Below are 20,286 nucleotides of genomic sequence, written 5' to 3' on the forward strand. Positions count from 1 at the left end.
ATACATACATAGGCTACACATTTTGTGAGTGGGTTTTGTGCTGTATTTTGAAGCCTACATTTAGGCATTTGGACTACAGTATCCTACATAGCCTATACATTTGATTTATATATATATACATACATATATATTTATATATCGTTGATTACGCACATTTTGACGTGCATCATCTTTCCAGACAGGAAAATGGACAGATTTTATATGGATATTCTATGTTTTTTTTCGTTTTTTTTTTCAACAAGGCATCAAGTTGAGTCCAAACTTGACTAAATAATGTCTTGTGTTCTTGTAAATAAGTTGTAGGTTTTGGGGTTGACCCTGATGTTCTTGTATTAAAGAAGTTGACCCTGCTCTTGTGTTCTTAAGTTGCAGGTTTTGGGGTTGACCCTGCTCTTGTGTTCTTAAGTTGCAGGTTTTGGGGTTGACCCTGCTCTTGCGTTCTTAAGTTGCAGGTTTTGGGGTTGACCCTGCTCTTGTGTTCTTAAGTTGCAGGTTTTGGGGTTGACCCTGCCCTGCGCATCAGCGTGTTGGACGACCTGGCGGTTGGAGATGAAGGCTTTGATGGAGTTACACAGGTCCAGGGCTTCCACAGCGAGTCCAGAGCTTTCCACTTCCAAGGTACAGTAACAACGCCTGATTTAAGAACATGTTTGCAGTGCCATGGGATTGCACTGAAAATATAGTTATATCTACAAGCTGTGAGCTTGTAGATGCAGCTATTTTCAGTGTGTGACACCAGCACAAAGTATATAATCATCCTTTAACACAACCTGCTTTGCACTGTCTTGCACTAAGTTGAGATCAATGATCATGCATTCTTGTGGTTAGTGCTGCTGGTCGAAGTTGAAATGATGAATATCAGGCTACAGTACTCATCATATTAGCCTACATCTGATCACTTTATCAAACAGTCCTCTTGGAATGTTTTGACTACATTGACAGACAATTCCAGACAAGTAGGCTGGGCTATTACATGGGGTTGTTTCTTTTTATTGACTCAGTTCCTCACAAGGTGAAAGTGAATGTTATCGTGTGCCAGGCAGCTGATGTTTTTTGAACCACGATGAGGTCATTTAATCTTATATGGTTTGCCTCAGTCCTTATAATAATACAGTGGTTCTTCTCAAACATTTTCATGTCAAAATTGATATGTGGTTGGCCCCGGACGGTGGACACACCGATCTGAAAAGATTTTGTGCCATAAGAGAACAGTGTTGTGTTAATTCATTTTTTACTTTTTTATTATTCAAAATCTGTCAAAGGTTGTCAAGCCTATTTAAAAAAAAAAGTATGAAATAAGGTTACATAAAGTGGTTAAACAGATTTAGCTGATGATGGGGAACCCCCCTGGAAGTTGAACGGACCCCTCAAGGACTCCAGGCAGGGTGTGTGTAGAGAGAGACTGTTGCAGAATGGATCTGCTATTGTTGTTGTTGAGGCTGTGCTCTGGGGGGGCAGTGGAACGCCACCTGCCCCCAAACAATGGGGGAATGTCTGGGTCCCCCATGAGAAAGTGAGGAGGGAGTGGGTCGAGTAGAGAGGAGGAGGAGGAGGGGGGGGACAAATGGGGCAAACATGCTTTGGAATGATGGAAAGAGTGGAGCATAATCACATTAGGCAGCAACAACACCCCATGTTCACGGATGTCGTTGCTGTCGTCAGGCGGAAACCTTGTAAGTCCAAAGTCGTTCCTTTTTTATTCTTCTTTTAAAAACGTTTTGAAGTGGTGAAAATTAGCCGATCTTCAAAGCTTGTAGATCTGCTATTTTCACGACTTTTGTACAACACTCTTGATGATGAAATTCAATCTGTATGGTAGAGTATGTTAATACAATATAACTTTTATAATTGGGGTGGTTGTATTTTGTCTCCCCTGCTCTTCTATTGAGACATTTAGATCATGTCATAGGATAGGACACAGGATCTGACACAAATTTTGACCTGAATTCCACATTTATCCCCTGAGCAAGCAGGCCGGCTCTATTAGCTCAATGGTAAAACAAATAATTCAGCACTTGCGCAGGAAACCAGGTTCAAATCCCGGGTAGAATAGGAAAGTTACAGAGTGCAGCTTTAATTAAAAAAAAACATGAAAAAATAAAAAAGTTGAAATATGGAGATACAAGGTTTCTGTGCGGTATAATGTGAGGCGGGATGCTGAATGCCAGTGTGTGGACCCCCTTCTTTGGCCCTTCTGAGTCTGAGGTTGATAGCCTACAGCAGTGGTTCTCAAACTTCTTCATGTCAAGGACCCCCAAATTGACACTTTTTAGCCCACGGACCCCCATTTGAAAAGATATGCCTCAGGGACTCCCCCATAAGAGAAGATTTTTTTACGGCTCTAGCAGTGATTCTCAACCATTTTAATTTCAAGGACCCCCAGTTTGACATGCATTAAGGCTACGGACCCCCATTTAATGACATCTATAACTCTGGGACCCCAATTTATAATGTAAAATCAATGTTAATTTAACTCTGAGAGTGTACAAATGGAACCAAATGCACTCTCAGAGTTACAGACCCATAAGGGTCCATTTGGTTCCTATATCCATCATTTAGCTGGGGACCCCCTGGAACCCCCTCAAGTACCCCTGGGGGTCCCCGGACCCCAGTTTGAGAACCAGTGGCCTACACAGTACGTTCTCTCTACAATGTTTCAGATTTAGATCAGTGCTTCTCAAACATTTTCATGTCTTGTATCCCCAAATTGATACATATTTGGCCACGGACCCCCATTTGAAAATGTTTTGTGCCAGGGACCCCCCCATGAGAGAAGATTTGTCAAAATAATTTGTCAACATTTGTGAAAGTAGCCGATCTACAAGCTCACAATGCGACACGTTGTGCGAGCTTGTAGTTCGGCTATTTACGAATAGCATGTGCAGTAGATCACTAGTAGCTCAGCAGCACGTAAATGAGCTTGTAGATCAGCTATTTTTATGCTCCTAATTGTTTGCTGGGGACCTCCTGGGGTCCTTGAGGGATCATTAAAAAAATAATAATATATATATATATATATATATATATATATATATATATATATATATATATATATATATATATATATATATATATATATTGATTGTCTCTACAACATCTAAGTCCCTGGTACTCACAATGGGGTTCCCTCCCCTTGTAAACACACTACAAAACAAGATCCTGAGAGTGAACTGTATAGAAATTGAGCCTTTGTTGATCTTCTTCTTTCGTGTGTCATCGTCAAATGTCCAACTTAATGTCGTGTAGCTACCAGAGTCATAGAGAGAGGGAGAGTTGCGTCAGGCTTTGATCTCGCCGCAAAGCTGGGGCTGCTATGGGCTGTAGTTCCAAACATTGGAACTTCCTCATTGAGCTAGACCATTGGTTCTCAAAGTGGGGTCCGGGGACCCCCAGGGGTACTTGAGGGGGTTCCAGGGGGTCCCCAGCTAAATGATGGATAGGAACCAAATGGACCTTTATGGGTCTGTAACTCTGAGAGTGTACAAATGGAACCAAAATGGTTCCATTTGGACACTCTCAGAGTTAAATTAACATTGATTTTACAATATAAATTGGGGTTCCTGAGATATAAATGCCATTAAATGGGAGTCCGTAGCCTAATGCATGTCAAACTGGGGGTCCTTGAAATTAAAATGGTTGAGAATCACTGCTAGAGCCGTAAAAATCGTCTCTTATGGGGGGTCCCTGGCATATCTTTTCAAATGGGGGTCCGCGGGCTAGTAAGTGTCAATTTAGGGGTCCTTGACATGAAAAAGTTTGAGAACCACTGAGCTAGACAGAGCACTCTCATACTAGATCACGCTGGTAGTAGCCACACCCTTGTCTGTCTCTCTCTGGGCCCACTTGGAAGAGGACGACCTCTGAAGCTGTAGTCTGGACAGGGGGGACAGACAGGTGGTGATTATGTGTTCTTCTGAGGTCTGTTCAGCAGTGGTGGGAAAAGTACTCTAATTTTTTAATTAAGTACAAGTATCAATACTGCAATGTAGATATACTGTGTATATCTACAAAGTAAAGTATTAAAGTATTGGCATCAAAATGTACTTAAAGTACCAAAAGTAAAAGTACCCATTATGCAGAATGTCCCATTTCAACTCTTCAAATGTAAAAAAAATCTTATGAAAATTAAATAGCCGATCTACAAGCTCACATTGCGTCGCATCGTGACGCATTGTGAGCTTGTGGATCAGCTATTCTCAAATGGCCTGAATGTATATAGGGCTGAAGTGGTAAAAGTATGTTTTGTAATAATAATAATCCAAATCTACAAAGTAACTAGTAACTAAAACTTTCAAATAATTGTAGTGGAGTAAAAAAAAAGTACAATATTTGCCTCTGAGATGTAGTGGAGTAGAAGTAAAAGTATTGGAAATTGGAGATACTCAAGTAAAGTACAAATTCCTCGAAATTGTACTTGAGTACAGTACTTGAGTACATGTACTTAGTTACTTCCCACCACTGCTGTTCAGGCTCACCACACTCAGCCACTTAGCCTTTGTTGATGTGAGTCATACTATGGCAGCTGCATTCTGGGAAAAGAAGTTGTCAAAGCCGCTGTCAGAGTTTTTTCGTGTCCATCTTGGGACAGTGAAAGCTCTTCCTGACAGCGCCTGATTACAGTCCCGATATAGGGCTTGATATCAACCCCCGCTGTGTCGTGGCCGGGGGGTAGAGATTGGCTACCATCAGCCTGCCAAAAGTTGCCGCAGACTACCGCTAGACACAGTTAAAAAGTCCCAGAACTAAAGAACTAGCGATGCTCACTTCCTCAAAAAAACGATGAGCTCACGTCTCATGGCAGATTAGATCTGGCTTGAAAGTGACGGCGCTGTATATCGGGGACACAGAAGCGCTCGGGTGAAAAAAAAGAAAACATTCTCCGATGTTTTCCCTTCCGCCGCCGCCGCCCGCCTCGCCACTATCTTCTAATCTCCTCAAGTCAGGAGGAAGCTGAGGCAGCAGCATGGCTACATGATGATGATGCTGCTCCAGCAGATCTCTGTGTGTGAAGGCAGCTTATCTCACTGGTTCACTGGTTCTCAAACTTTTTTCATGCCAAGGACCCCCAAACTGATATACGTTTTTTTCCCCCAAAAAATTGCTCGCAGCGCAGCACAAAGGGATCCGCTGTGAGCTTGTAGATCTGGTATTTTTGAATAGCTAACATATGAAGTGGTTAAAACTATTGTCATGCTATGTTTGTTAACTACTTTTGCTGGGGACACGCTGGGACCCCCGCCAAGGACCCCCCCACCTTGAGAACCAATGGCTTAATTGATATCTTCTGGACTGCACTGGTGACTCTCATGTATTCCATCCAGGCAGGCAGGCAGGTAGAGAAGGCTGCCGTGTTTAGGGTTGGGATTAGAGTTCTTAAATTCGAACCCGGGCATAACATTATGGTAATTGTTCGGGCCGGCCCAGTTAGCGCCCATTGAGAACTGTAATTGAGGAATCAGAATTCCGGTTCCATCACATTTGGAACAGTTTCCGGAGCCCCCCCCCCAAAAAAAAAATCCTTTGGGGGTCCCGACCCACATGTTGGGAATCACTCTGGAATAGAGGATGTAAACAGAGAGAGGGGGAGGGGGGGGGCTATTGAAAACATCTCCTCAGCTTTCCATCAACTGATGCAGTGAAATTAAAACATGCAAACATGGAACGACACACTCCCCCTCCAGGTTGTGGTGTGGCACGTGGCTGGTAAACACCTCTCCATCAACAGCAACGGCTCTTTATTGGCTGTGGATTGCTTCTGATCAGCCGTTAAGAACGTTCAGTTTCCCAGGCAGCTGAAGGCAACGCTGTTATTTATGGCAGAGTTTGCCTGCATCACTCATCCCAGACGTCATGTGTTTGAAGCAAACGATGCCGGGTTGACGGGGAGTACAGAGGAGTACAGGAGAGTATAGTGGAGTACTGGGGAGTACTGGGGAGTACTGGGGAGTACTAGGGCAGGGGTCTTCAATGTTTTCAGGCCAAGGACCCCCTAGCTGAGAGACAGATGAAGCAAGGACCCCCCTCTATATTGTATAAAATTGTGTTTCAGATTAAACTTTTTTTGTTTTCTTGGTCTGCTCTTTTTCCCCTCTACACCGATACCTCTTTGCCAAAAAATAGCAGATCTACAGGCTCACAACGCCTCGCAGCGTGAGGCGTTGTGAGCTTGTAGATCTGCTATTTTTGGCTAAAGTTCTCCTCAGAAAAGAGATGCTAGGGTTCAAGTGGTAAAAAAAGAAATCATATCACACAAAGATTTGGCGGACCCCCTGTAGTAACTCTGAGGACCCCCTAGGGGTCCTGGACCCCCTGTTGAAGACCCCTGTACTAGGGAGTACTGGGGAGGACAGAGGAGTACTGGGGAGTACTGGGGAGTTCTAGGGAGTACTGGGGAGTACAGAGGAGTACAGACAGAGGAGTACAGAGGAGTACAGACTCAGGGAAGTACAGAGGAGCGTGGTGGGGTGGTGGTGTGTACGATTAATTGTCACACGAATAATTGAGATTAACGATTTAATGTTTTTGTCGTCATTATATTTCTGTTTGGCTTTTAGGCTTTGAAGTTGCACAGGGCAGATATGATAAATAACCTATATATACAAAGACATGACATATTTATTAACTTTATATATACAAAAAATATTAATAGTGGAAATAGCAGATCTACAAGCTCGCAAGGAGAAGGATGTGTGAAGGATTATGAAACCTTTTCAACATGAAAATGATTATGACGATTAATTATGCAAAACAATTATTGCGATTAGGGGATTATGTAATGATTGTGAAAGACTTAACGCATACACACAAAGAGAAAAGAGAGAAAAGCAAAGAAAGTAGAATGATGTCGAATGCGAGCTCTGGCGCACGACGGCGAACATACAGTAGCTGATCTACAACGCTCAAAACGCATCGCGTCCCCAGTGTGTCGTGAGCTTGTCGATTGGCTATTTTCGGTGGCGTGTGGCGCCGTCGTACGAACAAAGTATGAGTCATGCTTCAAGAAGTCAAAGAAAGAAAGAAAGAGAGAGAAGGGCAGAGAGAAACAAAAGTAAGTGCCAAACGGAGCGGAGGAGGTTGCGTAGAGACAGAGAGAGAGGCTAGTGAGCTGAACTGACAGCCCAGATGTTTGATAGCGTTGCTGTCGGGCTTGATATTTTAGCTCTTTTCAAAAACTTTGAAAAGTGGTTACGTCTGTCTGTTCGTTTTATAAATACTGAACCAATGGAAAGTATTAACAAGAGCTTGTGACTAAATAACAACTACTTTGGATCCATCAGGAACACAAGTTATTTATTTATGTTTTTGTACATTTCCTGAAAAGTAACGTCTTCTTTTTTACATACAAGGTTTCCTCCCGACAGCAATGATGGACTGTGCTGATTTTACACATGTATGTTGTGCTTGACAGACAGACAGACAGACAGACAGACAGCAGTGACATTCCAACACTCATTAGACAGAAGGATGAACACGTCCCGGGCTGGCCCTTTGCTCGCCTCCTTCCTCCCTCCCTTCCTTCCTTCCTTCCTTCCTTTCCTTTCCTTTCCTCCTGCGTGTCTCCCTCCCTCTCTCTCTCCCCTCTCTCCCCTTTCCCCTCTCCCCTCTCCTCCCTCTTGGAGGAGGCAGCTATCTCTGGGTGTGTTGGTTCTAGGAGCAGGCTGGGGAGAATGCTGAAAGGGTGCAGCAATGCACTGCACCACTGTGTGTGTGTGTGTGTGTGTGTGTGTGTGTGTGTGTGTGTGTGTGTGTGTGTGTGTGTGTGTGTGTGTGTGTGTGTGTGTGTGTGTGTGTGTGTGTGTGTGTGTGTGTGTGTGTGTGTGTGTGTGTGTGTGTGTGTTACTGTACTTGTGAGGGCCAAATGTCCCGACCAGTTTAGTAGAACTTGTGAAAAAGACATTGTCAGGACCATTTTCCTGATCCTCACAAGATAAATGGTTGTTTTATGGTTTAAACAAAGGTTTTTAGAGTTAGGCTTACATTTAAGGTTGTGGTTAAGGTTTCGGCATTTAGAGATTAAGTTTGGGGTTTGGTATTGGAGTTTGGGCTGATCTATATTTAGTTGCTGACCAGCATCGTGCACCAGAAAATAGCAGATCTACAACCTCACGACGTGTCATACGTGTTTTGTGAGCTAGAGCTGCTATTTTTGGCTTTTAAGGGTTACAGTTTAAAATGGCAAACAATTGTTAAAAAAAATTGCATTCATAAAACTGCCTTCCTAAATGTTGATGTCCTCACAAGTGTAGTGATACGTGTGTGTGTGTGTGTGTGTGTGTGTGTGTGTGTGTGTGTGTGTGTGTGTGTGTGTGTGTGTGTGTGTGTGTGTGTGTGTGTGTGTGTGTGTGTGTGTGTGTGTGTGTGTGTGTGTGTGTGTGTGTGTGTGAGAGAGAGAGAGAATGTTTTTATTTTTTTCTGCTATTCTTTGAGCAAGTGATGAAAGGATATAGCAGTGAGCTGTGGGAGTAATTGGAGGAGGAGAGGATTGTGTGTGTGTGTGTGTGTGTGCATGCGTGCGCGCACACACACACGTGTGTGTGTGTGTGTGTGTGTGTGTGTGTGCACCTGCACGTGCACGTGTGTGTTGGCAGGGGACGGGGGGATTGCTGTTTAGCAGACCCCCTGCCGGTGCCTTTGAAGGTAGCTGTCAGCACAAACCGTGGAGTGGCATTAAGGGCAGGTGGGCCGGGGGGAGAGAGAGAGAGGCATAATGGAGCAGGAGGAGGAGGTGGTAATGCCTGGGGCCACTCCGTCCTCAGCAGACTGCTGCCAGGTGCTGCTGGTGGTGGTGGTATACCCTGGTACCCTGCCTGACAGTGTTGCCATGTCCGCTTATTATATTATGTATTAGGATCCCCATTCTTTTTTTATTTTATTTATCCAGGCACAAGTGCTCATTTCAAGCAACACACTGCACACATAGACAGACAGACAGACAGACAGACAGACAGACAGACAGACAGACAGACAGACAGACAGACAGACAGACAGACAGACAGACAGACCCTCACATTAAAACCTGGGAGCTGACCAGTACAACCACAGTCTTACTTTTGCATGTTCTCCCCGCGTCCCCTAGGGTAGGTACCCTCATACAAAAAAAACATGCAGTAATTCTGTTCTCTATACTGCCTCCCCCTGGTCAGCCGGGAAATGAACTGGTTGGAATAATAACGTGTTCCTTCCACGCGCTACGTCCTACCGGGGAAACTCCCCCCTGTCAGGTGATAAGAAGCGGCCTGCTCACTCCTCATGCGTTGAAGGAAGCATGAGCTCAGTTCGGGGCTTTCCCCAGGCTGGCAGAGGGAGAGTAGCACCCAGGATTACAAGCTTAGGCATTGGCACTGGGTGAAAAATGGGTTGCAAAATTGTGGGATAAAAATGTAGAACAAATAAATAAAGGCCCTTTTGCCATCCCCACCTAGGGTATGGGCACTGATACGCTGGTAAAATATTGGTAGTCACTTTTTTGGGGCTTGTTTTCAGAGACCTGGCCGCTTGTTTCTCTGAAAACCTGGCAATACTGATGCCTTTGCCTGCCGCATCCATGCTGTGCCATCACCCCACCCCCTCCCCTCCCTCAACCGATACGGTCTCTCTGTCTGTGGCTCTGCATGTAATATTTATTAAGACCCCACCCAGCCAGGAGCATGCCGAAGCATAAAAACACAATCACAGTGCCATTACAGTACCTCGCCCGACACAGTAATGACACTGTGACTGCTTTTCTTTTGGGCTATGCATTGTGCAAGTTACTGTATATGATGTACTCTATATACAGGTTGTATACTGGTTATCCCTGCCAAGAGGGCCGGAACGGCCAAATGCAGAGGATTATGTTTTCAGTGGGAGTCAGTCTGTCTGTCTGTCTGTCTGTCTGCCAGTGTTGATTTCGTCGACTAAAACTATGACGAAAAATGCTCGTCGACTACCTTTTTTCACTGATGAAAACCAAATAAAACTAAGCTTTGATGATTAAAACTAAGACTAAATATATTGACAATTTCGTCAACAAATAAAAACTAGACTAAAATGTTAGTGAGGGAAGTAATTTTATATTTGGTTGCACTCGGGTGTTGCATGCTGAAAATAGCCGATCTACAAGCTCACAACGCGTCGCAGCGCGACGTGTTGTGAGCTTGTGCAACTTGTGCAACCAAGCTTGTGCAACCAAGTGTAAAATCAGCCCATTACGACACCATCAAGGCACCGCCAAAATACATTTTAGTCGACTAAATCAACTGTAGATTTAGTCGACTATGATTTTATGATATTTAGTCGACTAAAACTAGACAAAAACTAAAACATTTCAGATGACTAAAATATGACTAAAACTAAATGGAATTTTATTCAAAAGACTATGACTAAAACTAAATCAAAATTTGCTGACAAAATCAACACTGCTGTCTGCTTGTCTGTAAACGGCTAATCTCCGGTGCCGTTGGACAGATTGGCATTAAACTGTGCACGCGCGCTCCCTTAAATCGACCTCATGGTGACACTATAACAGTATAACTCCTGAACCGTAAGGCATACGATCACAATATTCTTTTCCTCTTTATTCCTTGGATCATGGCGCAACTTCCCACATAGTCCATTTCCACCTTATTCTCCTCCATTGTGCTATGACTACTTTTGTCCCGCACGCAAATCAGTACAGTAGCCTACACATCATCTCTGTGACGTCACGTGATCACGATGCATCCGTTGGCTTTTTAAAAGTTTGCGGGAGGGGCCTGTTTTGCACACAATGCCACACATCTTGTACACAGCATCTGATTGCCATGACACTTTGCGCACAAACTGCCAGATGGTGGCGCTATAACAACCACTTCACGTTTTGGCCTATAACTCTTGAACCGTAGGTCCTACAACCAAAAAAATATCATGCTGTAATTTACAGTGCTTCTCGTAATCTGTAACTGTATCTTAACTGCCGTGCTGTGTCTGGCGATTGAATTTTCCCCCTGGCGGGATCAATAAAGGTCTTAGATCTTATCTAAGAGGCATCCTGGCGTGACTGCCTGACTGCCGCAAGGAGACATGGGTGCTGGCTGTTCCATCAGCCCTCCCTCCCTCCCTCACGCTAGAGCTGGAATGCTGTGAACAAACAGAGCCATATCAAGATTGGACACAGTCCCTCTGTCTGTGACTCTGCATTTAATATTTATTAAGACCCCACCCAGGAGCCAGAAGCATCCTGGCACTTCACCAGTGGTGGAAGATGTACTCAGATCATTAAAGTAGCAATACCACAATACAAATAAATACTCTGTCCCAAGAAAAGGTCCTGTGTTCAATACTTGACTTCAGTAAAAGTACAAAAGTGTTGGCATCAAAATATATGTGTAGTGCCAAAGTACTAATTTTCTAGTGCAGGGGTATTCAACAGGGGGTCCGGGACCCCTAGGGGGTCCTCAGAGTTACTACAGGGGGTCCGCCAAATCTTTGTGTGATGAGATTTTTTTTTTACCTTAACGACTTGAACCCTAGCATCCCTTTTCTGAGGAGAACTTAAGCAAAAAATAGCCGATCTACAAGCTCACAACGCCTCGCAGCGCGAGGCGTTGTGATCTTGTAGATCTGCTATTTTTCTGCTGATTTTCTCTCAGCTAGGGGGTCCTTGGCCTGAAAACGTTGAAGACCCCTGTTCTAGTGTATATTCCGGGAAAACTTTCGCGTTTTAAGCTTGTCAATCTGCTATTTTTTCGATCTGCTATTTTCTGGTATTTTCAGCAAAGATATTCAATGTAGAAAACAGAAAAGACACTAGTATAGAGCCCTGAGGGACCCCACTCAACAACGTATGGGGGTTTAAGTGGTTAAATACTCAATTAAAGTAAAAGTTACCCAAAAGAACAGTAGGCTACTTTAATAAATGTACTTACTGTTACTTTTCACCACTGCAGGGAGGACTGAAGTCATTCTCAGTGCAATAACACCATCGCTAGAAGCATTCTCCCGCGCGTGTGTGCGTGTGTGTGTGCTGCCGAAAGAGGAACTGTGTGTGTGTGTTTGTAATCTGTCTGGGTCTTGTTCTTGCTGTATGTTTGAACAGTAACATTGAGGTGTGTATCTGTGTATCTGCTGGTGAGATTATGGCATTGGTTCTTCTCAAAGTGGGGGGTCCGTGGCGGGGAGCCCCAGGGGGTCCTTGAGGGGGTTCCATGCAGGCAGGGGGTCCCCAGCAAAATGAGAAACAGTCTAACCACATTCCTTTTTTTAATACTCTGGCTATATTGAAAATAGCCAATCTGCAAGCTCACGTGCATCTAGAAGATTTTTGGGATAATTGAGAAAGATTTTAACAACACAAATCTTCTCATGGGGTCCCCCCTGGCACAACATCAAATGGGGGGTCCGCGGCCCTCGTCAGTTTGGGGGTCCTTGACATGAAAATGTTTGAGAACCACAAGGGTTGTCGATCCAAAGCCTCATCATTTAAAATAAACATGCTCTGTAAAAGAGTAGACCCACTGCTCTGGGATACAAACTGGTCTACTTTTTTCTTGCGTTAATTACTTTACTTGTTGTAATTAGTGTAGTCTGTTGTTGTTGATACTAGACTAATAAGGAAAAGGCTGGTTTATTCACAGCCAGCTGTAGATAAATTCAACGTTAAGCCTGAGCCCTCTCAGGCTATCCCCATAATAACTGTGTTCCTGTCCTGTCCATCATACTGATGCCATCATACTGATGGTTATGGTGGGAAGTGACTGATCCATCTTGAACCTACTCAGCGCCGTTTGAGTTATGTACCGATAGGCACAGAATCGTAAATGTTGTTGTGGGGACTGCTCTGCTTCCGGGTTTTTCCGGGTTGCAACTGGTTACGCCCATCGTGGGACTCGCCGTACATATGCACAGATTTTCGGGGTTTCAAGGCTACTATGCACGGAATGACGTGCACTAGATCCGTGCAATGTATACTAAATTCTTGGAGATCAGGCTGATCTGTCCTTGTCCCTTTTATGGCCATATATGGAGATCCATGATGTTATCAGTAATCAGTATATGGGCATATATGGGCCTGCCTATATATGGGCATATGGGGGGGGATCGGCAGTTGTGGAAAGTCCTTGTGCAGTGGTAAACGTCTGTGGAGAATGTGTGGAGTCTGAAGAGTGCAAACTGACTGTGAGAAGTGGACTGACTAACTCATCAAATGGCAGGTGAAGGGAATTGGGCAGGTGTGGGTAATTTGGCAAAGAAAGCTTAGGCTGGGGTTGCCATGGCAATCAATTGGCTCATTTGGGCCACAGCCAGAGCCTTTTCTGGTGGTTCTGGACAACCGCCGATCCGACTGAGTCGACTCCGGGCACTGCACTCCCGCGGGTCGTCTGCGACGTGTGTGTGCCGAATTTGAAGTTGGACGGTTGAACGGTTCTCGAGATGCGTGGATTACATGCGTACATACATACTTTTGCATACAGAGATTTGGTGCATTTATTGTAAGATAAGGGACACACTTTATGTTCCTTATTTTTGGGGAATCAATCAATGATAGACATCTTACGAGTTCAAACTGCTCATATTCAGTGTACTACAATACAGGTTGTTAATATAATAATATTGTCTCTGTCGGGTGTAAAACTCATATATCCAAAACTGTTACTTTTCAGGATTCAAATAAAAGTAAAAGTAGCGGTGTAGATCTACTACTTTTGATGCTTTCGTGTTACACTGATCAAGTAGGGCGTTAATTTACGAAAAAAAAACACAAAAAGTTTGAGAGTATGGAGATAAGAGGTTTCTGCCCGACTGCAACGATATACAAAAACTGTAGCCTACAGTATATACAGTGAGATTTCTCTGGGTGCCTTATTTCTCTTGGAAATAAGGAGCGCCCAGTCGGGTGTCCCTTATTTCAATTTCGGGTTGTTGGCAACCCTACCTGGAATCCCCCTCAAGGACCCCTGGGTTGTCCCAGGACCCCATGTTGAGAACCAGTGCTCTCTAGGCCATTAACCCATTCAATCCGGGAACGCATCTGTGTCATTTTAAGATTTCTTTGGGCTATTCAAAAATAGCAGATATACAAGCTCAGGTGCCGCGCTACGAGCATGTAGATCTGCTATTTTCTGCTATCGTGAGAATTTGTGCAAATCTTTGAATATATATATATTTTTAAAGCGAAAAATGTTAACTCAAATCTTTGCTTCTGGTGATTCTACAAAACAGTTGCTATCATATCAGTGGTTCTCAAACTTTTTCATGTCAAGGGACCCCAAAATGATATGTATTTGTCCGTGGACCACCCCACCCCCATCTCAAAATGTTTTGTTTCAGGGACCCCCAGAAGCTAAAATTTGAGTTAAAGATGTATATATATTCAAAGACTTGCACACATTTTCACGTTTCTTCTTTAAAAAAAAAATAGCCACAGGAATCTTAAAATGACACAGATGCGTTCCCAGATTGAATGGGTTAATATACAGCCGAGTGGGGGGGGGGCAGTGGGGAGGCTAGTGGGGAGGCTAGTGGTGACAGCGGCTCAGAGTGTGTGTGTGAATGTCAGACAGGCGGTGTGGGGTCAGTGAGGAGGTGGGAGGAGGTGATCACAGAGATGCTGGCCCCAGCAGTCCTGGAGGTGCCCTTGGCTCCGTTTATGATTAGTTCCAGGAGAACGAACGGCCGCACAGCGGAGAGAGAGAGAGAGAGAGAGACGAGCCGCCGAATGCAGATCACCTGAGCACAGTGTTTATTAAGGAGTTGCATATACAGTAGGCTAGCTAAAAGGGTATACGGGTCGGGGTTTGCGTGTGCGTGTGTGTTCAGCTTCTGCACGGCAAAGAGTGTCGATTTTGGGTACTTTTACTTTACTTGGGTATTTACATTTGTTATACTTTATACTTGAGCACCCCCAACATTGACACTCGAGCGGCTATCTTGGTATGGAAGCGTAGCCGTCATGGTATCAGAAAGGTTCTTGGTTTCGATCCCTGCCTGGCTCCTCCTGGCTGGCTTGTCGAAATGTCAGTTAGACACAAACCCCTAACTGCTCCTAAATGAGCAGGGCGGTGCCTCGCATGATTTTGTCAGGTGTGTGAGTGTTTTAGTCAGGACAGGAGTTAGTAGTATGCATCAGAGACAGGGACGTGCACAGATAGACTCTAGGTGGCGCTAGAGCACCTGCCCTTTGCCCTCTTGACCAGAAGTGCCCTTTTGAAAAAAAAGAAAAAAAACATATTTTTTTCTTCAGTTTACAGCAGGGGTCTTCAACAGGGGGTCCGGGACCCCTAGGGGGTCCTCAGAGTTACTACAGGGGGTCCGCCAAATCTTTGTCTGAAATGACTTTTCTTTTTACCATAACCACTCGAAACCTAGCATCCCTTTTCTGAGGAGAACTTTAGCCTAAAATAGCAGATCTACAAGATCGGCTATTTTTGGCAAAGAGGTATAGGTGTAGAGGGAAAAAAGAGCAGACCAAGTAAACAAAAAAAAGTATAATTTACTTGAGCACCTGCCCCTCAAAATGTCTGTGCACGCCACTGATCAGAGAGGATAATACCTGGGCACTTCAGGAGAAACTATACCCAAATAAAATATACAGGAGCACTCGACCGGTCTGCACGTATTCAGCATTTTGCAGCGGTGACTAGGGTCTTCCTTTTGTCCTTTTGTAAAAAAAAATATATATTCTGAGGGAGATGAAGTCGAAGCGTCAGTCACACCTGCAAAAATAATAAATACGTGCAGACCAGTCGAGTGCTCCAGTATGGTATTTGGATAGTCTCTCTCCTGAAGTGCCCAGGTATTATTGTGTCCGCCAGGCCGATAGGCATGGCGAGAGAGTATGTTTTACCCCCTGTCCGTCCGTGTGTCCGTCCGTGTGTCCGTCCTGTCCGTCCGTTAGCAGCTAATCTCTGGCACCGTTGGCCCGGCCGCTGCGAAACTGTGCACGCACACTCCCTGGATGCCAATTCAGAACCTCTGGCCCAAATGTTTTAGATTGGCCTGTTATAGCGCCACCAGGAGGCCGATATGTGCAAAACACATTTATTGATACTACTACAGATTTTGTCCAAACATCACACAAATCGGTACACAGTATCTCTATAGTCATGTGATCAACACAGATTTATCGGATTTCCCATATACCATCCTAATTGCCTAAGATTGTCTTCCAAAGTTTGCAGGATTGGTCCGTTTTGAACAAAATGCCTCAAATCATGAACGCAGGTTGCGATTTCCATGAAATTTCACACGCACATTTCTATTAGGCCGAGGAAGAAATGCAGTGAAAAGCCCTTGAACAAATGGCACCCTTTTCACATTGGCCTATTATAGCGCCACCAGGAGGCCACAATAACGTACCTGACCTGGCGGAGACCTGTGCTCCGAGGAGCACTTTTTCTAGTTCAATCTGATTCAAGTTGTCCCTGTTGAGCACCGACGACCCCTTCTACCTTAACCATAGCCACGCTATGAGCTTGTAGATCTGCTATTTGTGAGAAAAAAGTGTTTGAATAATATACATTTTTAACTTGAATTTTTGCTTCTGGGGGTCCCTAGAACAAATTATTTTTGTTCTAGTAATAATAATATAGTTATGGGTGATCCTTGACATGAAAAAAGTTTGAGAACCACTGATATTATAGCAACCTAACTTTCTTTTCCAAAAAAACTAGGATTTACAGTTGGTGCCTACTCAGATTGTCGTTTTTCCTGTGGCATTTCACGCGTGTCCTGCGTGACTTGTGTGATTTCCACTCTGTGCCACTAGGGGCATTTGTAGAAACCCCAGAAGCAAAGATTTGAGGTACACATGTTCGCTTTAAAAAACATATATATTATTTTCAAAGATTTACACACATTTTCACGATTAAAAACAATCAAATAGCAGATCTACAAGCTCGTAGTATTTATATGAGCTTGTAGATCTGCTATTTTTGAATAGACAAAGACATCTAAAATGACGCAGATGCGTTCCCGGAATTGAATGGGTTAACCCATTAAGACCTGGAACTGTGTCATTTTTAGATTTGAGCTAAAAAGCATTATATTACACTTTGGGCTATTCAAAAATAGCAGATCTACAAGCTCGTAGCGCGGCACCGAGTGCCGCGCTACGAGCTTGTAGATCTGCTATTTTTTTTAACCGTGAAAATGTGTGCAAATCTTAGAATATATATATTTTTAAAGCGAACATTTTTAACTCAAATCTTTTCTTCTGGGGGGTCCCTGGAACAAAATATTTTGATGGGGGTCCGCAGCCAATTACATATCATTTTGGGGGTCCTTGACATGAAAAAGATTGAACACCACTGATATAGAAACATACGTTTTTAAGAAAACTGTTGAGATTTAGGAGACATGTAGAATCGGCTTCAGATCTCAATGGGTTGAACTGGCTGAAGCACGCTGGACACGTTGTACTGGTAGTAGTGGTATGCATGTTTCTCTGTGCAAGTAGAGGTTTGTGGATGCATGCATGCACTGTGACAGAAATAGCAGGTTTTAGAGTTTGCTGCCGGTGGAGAGTTTTATCACTACTGTAAACCCCCTTGGAGAGATATTCTTATATTTGTCCTCAAATTGCATATCCCTCCCTCCATGCTGGGGCCCTGCAGATGAAATGTGTCATTGGAAAATGTGTGCTGTAAATTTTTCAAATGGGAAGCATTATGCAATGAGCAAAAAAAAGTGTAATTGTACAGATTTGTGTTGTAACTGTAGCCCCTTCTCTGTGTATGGAAAGTAACTATAAGTGCATTTACTTAAGTACTTTGATTGACTGATTGATTGAATGCTTTATTAGTCAGAAATGTAAACGGCACGTGGTACAGTCAGACATTAAGGCTAAAAGGATAACAAAAAATCACACCCAGTGTGAAGTGAGCGGTGTTGTTTAGAAACAACAGTGGTCATCACAGTGATGGAAGCTCAAAAAAAGGATTTTTGTGCGTGGTGATATTTATAGGTTATTATTTCATCATGCGTCTTGCTAGCCAATCAAAGCAAAGGGTCTGAATAGAGTCAGCCAATCACGGTACGGCGAAAAGGGTGTGAATAGAGTCAGCCAATCACAGTACAGGGAAAGACGAATTCCCAACCCCACTTATAGGAGCGGCTACACCGCTCAAAAATGTCCTGGGGACTTGTGTCCATTGTGGTCCTATATATATATTCAATTCATCAACATAAAAAAATAACAAAATACTACATGTCATCAACAAATACAAATATGTTCTATATACAGTACTAGTATGTACAAAGGAGAAAAAGGAAAAACGGCAGCAGTGAATGACACCTCCTTTCGATGGGAAATCAGCGCGAGGCGTTGAGAGCTTGTAGATCTGCTATTTTCGGCTAATGTTCCTCTCAGAAAAGGAATTCTAGGGTTCAACTGGTTAATGTAAAAAAACTAAATCATATCACACAAGGATTTGGCGGACCCCCTATAGTAGCTTTGTGGACCCCCTAGGGGTCCCGGACCCCCTGTTGAAGACCCCTGGTGTAATGGATGATGTCAGGGCATTCCACATTTTGGTGGCAGAGGTTTTCCAAGTGGTTAACAAAACTGCCATTTTAAGAGTTTTAAGCATATTTTTAATCACGATAATATCCTTAATCGCAATTACCTTGGCCGCAATTATCGTGACATGAAATGTTCATAATATCGCCCCGTCCTTTCATCGTGTGATTGGTGGATCTCATTAATGGATTCTTTATGGTCTTTCTTGAGCAAAGACTTCTACTTTGCAGAATGTAGTCACAGAGGAGCTGTCGTTACTGCGTGGGTGGGTGGTGTTATTTTGCTTCAGCACTGCAGCAGTCCATACACACCAGAGACCAAACAACAAAAAGTTCCCCATTAGTCACATAAAGTGCCTATAATCACACTGATATCTGTTTTTCTGTTCATTGTTGCCTCTGGGAAATAATCACAAGGCAGATGCACACATAATGAAGAGGAAAAAACATACAGATCCCCTGTTGTTATGTCAGCAGAGATGGTTCAATTCTCATACAATAATATTCCCCCTCCGTTCCTTCTCCCGAGTACGAGATGTGATGCTCTGTATAAGCACAGGTAGACATGAATGTGTGTGAGAAAGGGGTTGTAGTGTGCCTGGGTATATATGGGCTGGAGAAAATGTGTGCAAATCTTTGAATGCATATATTTTTTTAAGCAAACATTTGTAACTCAAATCTTTGCTTTTGGGGATTCTACAAATGTCTTCTAAATCCTAACACTCCCCACACTTATGTTGCTATAATATCAGTGGTTATCAAACTTTTTCATGTCAAGGACCGCCAAAATGAAATTGACCGCCGACCCCCATCTCAAAAATATTTTGTTCCAGGGACCCCCAGAAGCAAAGATTTGAGTTAAAAATGTTCGCTTGAAAACATATATATATTCAAAGATTTGCAAAAATGTTAAATATTTTTCAAAAATAGTAGGTCTACAAGCTCATAGCGCGGCACTCGGTGTCGCGCTATGAGCTTGTAGATCTGCTATTTTTTAATAGCCAAAGAAATCTAAAAATGAAGAAAGATGCGTTCCCGGTCTTAATGGGTTATGTGTAGGCCTACTGAAGTAAATGTATTTTCCATCACTGGGTGCAGTTGTTCTTACAGACTAACATTTGGTCTGTCAGAATGCAGGCAGGGAGGATTCAGTTGACTATGTCTGCATTAGAAAGCTTCAGATTAGAGTTGAAGCTGGCGAATGGCATAGCATTGAGCTTGAGGCTTTTGGAGATCATCACCTTAGCTGGTGGAATTCACTCTTTATCCTTAAAAAGAATGAATCGTATGGATCTCTGGATCCACATGGGAACGGAGATGATCCAGTATGGATCTCACACTTCATGTGGCCAGCCTGTGACGTCAATATTGTCCTCTGTGACACATGACTTTGGGCTAGATTTCAGCCCGGTCAGACCACCAAAAAAGGTGGCAGTGAGTGTGCACAAGAATATGATGCAGTGAACGGGCCAGCGGTTTGTCAGACAGACAGACAGACAGACAGACAGACAGACAGACAGACAGACAGACAGACAGACCACAACCGGTATTCATTTATTCAGGAACCTTATTTCTGGAAGAACAGCAACACACTTATGATATTGTTATTGACTATTAGAAATGTAATATTTTGTTCTAAATATCCATAGGTTGACAAACTAGACGTACCTAATGTTCTGGACTCTTTATTTTATATTGTGAAAACGTCCATTATAGACATTCTACCCGGAAATTGCCGTTTGTTTACAAACACTCAGACATTTTGAGCTTGGTCTATTGATGGAAAACCAAAACAAACAAAACAATTACTTA

At 43.5% G+C, this 20,286-nt stretch overlaps 1 protein-coding gene across 1 annotated transcript in view; it reads left to right on the top strand.

Moving 5' to 3' along the window:
* Positions 1–20,286, top strand: part of nell2a (neural EGFL like 2a) — a gene marked incomplete at its 5' end in the record, with an annotated part of 224,034 nt that overhangs the window by 5,926 nt on the left and 197,822 nt on the right. Inside the window, one exon of the mRNA XM_084059432.1 lies at positions 493–618. Coding sequence (XP_083915558.1) covers positions 493–618 — 126 coding nt within the window. The remainder of the gene's footprint in view (positions 1–492; positions 619–20,286) is intronic.

Source organism: Gymnoscopelus microlampas, assembly GCF_963454915.1.
Source record: "Gymnoscopelus microlampas genome assembly, chromosome: 6".
NCBI lineage: Eukaryota > Metazoa > Chordata > Actinopteri > Myctophiformes > Myctophidae > Gymnoscopelus > Gymnoscopelus microlampas.